Raw genomic sequence first — 6,676 nt, forward strand, 5'->3', positions numbered from 1 at the left:
TGGGGCTTTCGTCTTGGCATGCATGGAATGCAACGTTCCACTTTGGATCCGTATGGAGTTCATGAAGTTCCTGGAGTTCAGTCTGTGTTTAACCAGCAGACCTGGTTCCTGGTGACCAGAGATGAAACGGATCTCTGCTGATCTGACGTCAGGCTCTCTGTCTTCATGTGACGTCGTTTTACGCCTCATGTTTCCAATCGCTGACGGAAAACAGACGCGCTGACATGAAGGATCGGTCCGAGATGAGTTTATTGGAGGCGCACGCTGAGCAGTGCATGAAACAACCAGGAAAACCTAAACATCCACAGTTAGCATGAGGCTACGCTATTACATGATGCAACATGTCGCCTGATGCGTTGCTCTTACATGTCCAATGTTTCCATGGTTTGTAAGAGTATTTGCTGTTTTATCTTCTGCTGAAGTAAAACTGGTTTGTAAAAGAAAAAGTGATGAAACGTTTCCACCAGATGCAGCTGGAAGTCCAGAACTTCCTCAGCAGGTTTCGCTTTTCCAGCTTCGCTTCCATCCAATGTCATCAGAATTAAGATCCAACGTTAAAACGCAGTCGATGCTTCGCATTGCTGCGACAAACAGGAACAGGAAGTAATAAAACCAGCATGAAGAACGGAGGCGTTGTGCCTCTGGTACGGCACAGATCCGTTACATCAGAGTTCATCCGTCTCTGCACCATGAAGAGCATCAACTTCCTCAGAATAACTGAAAACTGATTGTTTTGTGTTGGTTTGTCATTTAAATCCTTAATTAGTTAAATGTTTGTGAATGACTTTGTAAAGGCCTGGAAAACAGCCATTTACATTAGAATATTGAGTTTTCCTTTATTCTCTCCTTCTGCTTTAGAGGCCAGAGAGTTAAAATGGGAGGCAAGCTCAGCAAAAGAAGAAGGGATACAATGTAAACGACGACAAGTCCAAAGACGCCAAGGCAGAGGGCGCCTCGGCCGAGGAGAGCGAAGCGCCGAAGGACAAGAAGGACGAGGCCCCCGCGGCCGGCGACGCTAAAGAGGTAGCGAACGACACGGCGGCCAAAGAGACGGCGGCGGCGGACGCCGCAGCACCGAAGGACGAGGAGAAGAACGCCGCTCCCACCGCCAAGGAGTCGGAAAAACCTGCCGCCAACGCCGAGCCCAAAGCAGAGGCGCCGAAAAGCGCCGACGCTGCCAAGGCTGACGACAAACCGGCCAAAGAGGAGCCGGAGGCGAAGGCCGCGGCGCCCGCCGCTGCGGCCGACAGCAAAGCGGAGGCCGACGCCAAAAAGACTGAGGCCCCCGCTGCACCGGCGGCCAAAGCCGAGGCGGCCCCGGCGACCTCGCCTGACCCCAAGCCCACAGAGGCAGCGGCTCCCGCGGCGACCAAAGATGGCGCCGCCGCACCTAGTTCAACACCAGCCGCCGACGCTCCGGCCAAGGAGGCGAACGGCACGGAGCCGCCGAGCAAGGATCAAACCGTAGCAGTTCAAGATTAATGGACAGCTTCTTTCCAAACCAAGAAACAAATGACCTAACTCAACGATGACAAAGATTTAAAGATGAAATTACTAGCCCGCCCATATTGTTACGATAACAATAATAATAATAATTGTAATGATGATGATGATTTGTTGAAGAAGGAGGACTGGAGACGTTTCCCACCAATGCGTATGATTATTGCTATTATTATTGTTATGTTTTAATCTATTTTTTCTGCTGTAGTATTTGAACTTTGATACGAGTCTGTGTCGGCCGCGCGCCTTTGCAACGTCACCTTCATCCTTCATCCACTCATAACCTCCAGAAGGCCTGCATTCATGCTCTCACCTGCAGCCTCTGCTGCAGAGGAGTGAGAGGTCAAAGGTCATTTCACCAGCTGGATCTGCGTTACATCTGTCCAGTCTTGTGACCCAGAACGTCCCGTCTCCCGGCGGTGGAGCTGCGACTGTTTGGGCTGAGAATGCTGGAGCTTCCTGGGGAATTTGAAAGGTTGAAAATCGCTGGCTTTGCAAATAACTGTAGGATTTTTTCACATAAACTTCTACATTTTGTACTGAAACCCTTAGCTATATTGTAAGAAAACTAAGTGGTTTTTTAGCATTTGTAATACTTAAAAAATTTGCAAAGCCTTGCCAAGAATACCTTTAAAATGTTCCAATGAAGCTTAAAGTGATTCTCTGGTCTTTCAATCGGATAGAAAGCGACACATCCAGCCGACAGGCGAAACTCTCAGCTCGTCTGAACTTCCTTGTAAGGATAAAACGCTGATGTTTACTGAGCTTTGGAAAGGACGTGTCGAGTTGTGTCTTTCTAAAGACGGCAGACTAAACTGGCATTCAAACATCCTGCGAAGCTTTTCCTCCCCGATAGGAAACCAAATCCTGTAAAACTGTAACTGTCAGGTTTTACATTAAATACTTCAGTATTTAGGGAAACCTCTAAATATTCCTGAGTCTGAGCGTTGATGCCGTTTTCTTCACTTCAACATCCTGGTATTTAGAGAAGAAATGACATAAAACGGTAGAATATTAATATCTTAATATCGTGAATTGTTTGTCAAATTTGACTCCCAAGATATCCTGCCTGAGACTTGATACCGATGAGTCTTTAGAATTAAGTCAAAGATTTCACCCTTGAAGAAACATTTTCTGTTTCCAACAGAAGTTCTCACTTTTCAATCCATCCTGTAACAAACTCCAACACAGAAACAGCTGTGTTGGATTTATGCAGCTGCATATGAAGCAGCAACACCAGCAGACAACTGGAGATCAGCAAACATGGAAAATCATTCCTATTTAAACGAAACGTCAGGGAGCCAAGGACTCAGCCTTGGGGTTCACACATACTAGCTCTTGGAAATGATTTCATGTCCCTTGTAATAACACATTGCTCACAATTTACAAAATATAAGTACGACTTCTTTAAACTTAAATTTGAAAACATCATGTTCAGTTATTTCTGAATGAGTGTCATGATTTAAAGTGCCAAATACATGTTAAGATCTGAAATTGTTGCAACTCCGAGCTAAAAATGGATAAAAGCTGCAGCTGTTTCCACCAGAGGTCTTTAGTTTGGGAAAAAAAACTGATATGATGAATCCTTTTTGTTAGCATGTCTGTTAGCATCCCATCTGTAGCTCTGGAGGACACTGGAAAAATTAATGCTGAATTAAAAAATGAAAAGGGAAAACAAAGTTTATGAAGAAGTTATTCTCCTATCTTTGCAACGTTCAGATTCTGCTTGTGACCCAGTTGTCCTCCAGTTCCACCAGTTCCACCAGTTCCACCAGTTCCACCAGGCTCCAGTGAAACTAATGTCTTTGTATCGTTGGAGAGTAAAATACTGAGAATACCAGCAACCTAAACTCCGACCGCCAGGCCTTCCTGTTCCTCCTGTGCATAAATGCAGGTTTAAGTGTCGTCGCCTCACCGTCCGTCTGTCCGTCTGCATCCACCGACACGCGGCGTCTTCCTTCCAGCACTCGTTGAACCGTAGCAGAAACAAACATCCGAGGACGGTTGTGTGTCACTTGATTATGTTTCTTTTCTTCCTCTCTTGACTCAGTAATTGCATGTCTGTGGTTGGGTGAACCTGTAGTCCTGTCTTTTTGGTCAAGTGGAAAAAAACTAAACAAAACAAAAAAAAAAAAAGTATAGATAATTTCTCAGTCTGCATCCATGCCAACTACAATCGATATTTTCATTCCATGTCTCACCGCCGCTATTTCTACATGTTCATTCAAGCAAACAGACAAAAAAAATGATATGGAAATTGATGCGTTAAAATTCTATGTACTTGTATAAATGGTGCAACAGTAATAAAATAAAAATAAAATTGACGTAAAGATCTTGTGCAAGTGATTTTTTATAGGGAACCAGAAGAACTACCTGGGAATTTGCTGTGCACAGGTGTGACCACTGTTAATATACAATTAATTAATTCTCCATGTGAAGACGATGTCTGCTACTAAAGCATAAAGGTGTTTTTACAGAAAATAAGAAAAGCAGAAAAAGAACGTTTAAATAAAGTGTCACCCAGCGTAGTTTCTATATTTGTTTGGTGACAGAAATAAAAGATGCATGACATCAGCAACGGTTTAGCAACAGATGCTTTAAAGCTTCAGTTTGAAGTGGGAACAACATGTAGATGCCAAGCAAAAGTGACCCAAGGGCAAAACCCTGAGGAATCCCACAGGTGACATAAAGCAGTCCAAACCTGGAAAATAACGTTTGCTTTGGACATAAAGGTGAATCACTTTCTGTTCTTTGGAAAATAAACGATACAAATTTCCAGGGTTGAGTTGTTAATGTGTTTGGTCTTCAAGCCAATGAAAGTTTAAAACCTGCTCACTGCAGCAACAACGCAACTGCCAACGCAAAAAAAGCTGCCGGATATTAACTACATTTTCCAAACGGTTGAAGAGTTGAAGTAGAAATCCAGTAGCGTTGCTGGACTGGATCAAATCAAAGCTGCTCCGGCTCTCAGATCTTTCTTTACGTTCACTTTCTGCAAACATGTCAACTATCTGGATGCTCACAAACCAGTGAAGCTTTATAAATACAGCTGAAACACTGGACTTTAAAAACCCAGAGAATAAACCTTACGTTTTTCTCTGCCATAAATTAAACTCAGCAAAACCAGAGTTTGATGAGACCATTGAGATTTTGGTAACGTTGAAAAACACAAATTCATAATGGCCATGTTTCCATGAAGTAAGAAACGTACTTAAAATCCCACACGTTTAAGTTTGTTCACACAGTGAGTAATAAAAACTTCATCATCCTACCACTTCCTGTCGTCTTCTTTGTCGTTTCCGCCAGTAGTAATGTCCGGCTGTAGATCATGTGATTCGAAGTGTTTCCATTTTGATCCTAACACAAAAAACATTTAATCAGAAAACATTAGTATTAAGTGAATTTATGTTTGTAATTTCAGTTTGCTTAACTTTATGATCCATGGAAACCAGCTGGTGTGGATTTCCTGACATTAACCCAATCAGAGGCGGCTTGGAGAAACGGATCAAAGATGGCTGACATGATCAACAAATTTACATTCTGGTTTTTCTTCAGTCTGCTTGATTTTACTCAACGATGCAACAACTGTAAGGTTCCTGGTGATCTGCAGGACTAAAGGTTTTGTTGGTTGAGTCACCAATAAATGGACTGTCTGCTGTTGGTTCTCGCTCATCTTGGAGGAGGGATTGCTGCACAGCCAGACTCCTCAGGAAAAAATAAAAATGTTTTATCACTGGAACCGATTATGTGATGAATGTGGAATGCATTCAGATGACTTCAGGCTGACTGAATAAATATCAGAACCGTTAGTAAATACTTTTTTACAGCACCGTATGTTTCTAATCATAATTTATAACAGAACTCACTTCCTTTTTATTGTTCATTATGAGACAAAATCAGGTGGAGACGGTTCTGTTTATGCACTTCATTTCAATCAAAGTAAATAGGGAGTAAATACAAAAGCAAACCACACTTTTCAGATTTTCATCATTTTAAAATTTTTAATTTTTTCACCTCACATTTATGCACCAGTTTTGTGTTGGTTTGTGGACATAAGGCAAAAAAATGCATAGAAAATCAGAGTGAATTATTAATATTCAACAATGTTTTGCTTCTTTTAAGAGAAACAAATGTCAGTTTTTACTTCCTGATGGTATCGGCTCTGTGCTCCGACTCAGAGTCTCGTTTCGTTCAGTTGACTCGGATCATTCAGATAAAATTTTATTAGATTGTCTCTGAACGTAGCCGCCGCCTCGGCTGGGTTATAATTTAAAAGAAAGGAAAATATTGATGTGAGCAGAGGAATGAGGAAAAGTCTGAAGCTTCGCCAAACATTGATGACTGATGGCTTTATCTGCTCAGCCTCCCTGCTGCTGTTAATCGTGAACCTCATCTCACCGTCTGATTTATTTCAGCCCGTTTATCAATCATTAAACCGTTCCCACGTTTTGAACCCGAGGCAGAACACGGTCCGATAAGAGAGGAAGCAAACACAGAAACAGGAACTGGACGAAAACCATCCAGTTCTCCTTCGAATGAAACCCACAGAATAAACAGAGCAGAACCTCAGATACCTGCACAGGTGTGAAAACACTTTGGCTTCCTGATTTCATGTATGTTTCTCACATTTCACTGTTGAAAAAATGTGAAAAACAAGTAAAAAAAAAGAGGAAATTGGAAAAGAGCAAACATATGGAAGCTCATTTCCACCAACAGGGAAAAACAAAAACTCAACAGGAAGTCATAATTATGAGCTTTGAAGTCATAATTCAACTTTTTTCATATATATGACTTTGAAAGTTGAAATTGTGACTTTGTATCTCATAGCTATGATTATTAAACATTATGACTATTTTATCATTTGAATCTCATAATTGACTTTCTACCTGGGAATTATGACTTTCAATCTCATATTTGCTACTTTTAAACTCAAAATTATGACAGCTGGTTTCAGCTTTTAATTTTATTTTCCTGGAGCTTCCATAAAACTCTTTTTCAACATGTGGAGCTTTAAAGGTCCATCAGTTCAGTGAGTAGAACTAAAACCGGATGATGAAGTTTGGTTTCATTTATTAAAATCAGACGCAGAAAAAGATCTACTGAGCGATTCTGGTTCTGGTAGCAGCCAGAACCTGCGTGTGCACACCTATACACACACACTTACACACACACACAC

At 41.7% G+C, this 6,676-nt stretch overlaps 1 protein-coding gene across 1 annotated transcript; it reads left to right on the plus strand.

Moving 5' to 3' along the window:
• Positions 1 to 874: 874 nt before the first annotated feature.
• On the plus strand, positions 875 to 3,830 carry LOC129352723 (brain acid soluble protein 1 homolog). The gene is given in 2 exon segments (XM_055021837.1): positions 875 to 890; positions 893 to 3,830. Coding segments are annotated over 2 exon segments (606 nt in total). The 3' UTR covers positions 1,483 to 3,830.
• Positions 3,831 to 6,676: the final 2,846 nt, after the last annotated feature.

Source organism: Poeciliopsis prolifica, unplaced genomic scaffold, assembly GCF_027474105.1.
Source record: "Poeciliopsis prolifica strain line A6 unplaced genomic scaffold, Auburn_PproV2 SCAFFOLD079, whole genome shotgun sequence".
Classification (NCBI taxonomy): Eukaryota; Metazoa; Chordata; class Actinopteri; order Cyprinodontiformes; family Poeciliidae; genus Poeciliopsis; species Poeciliopsis prolifica.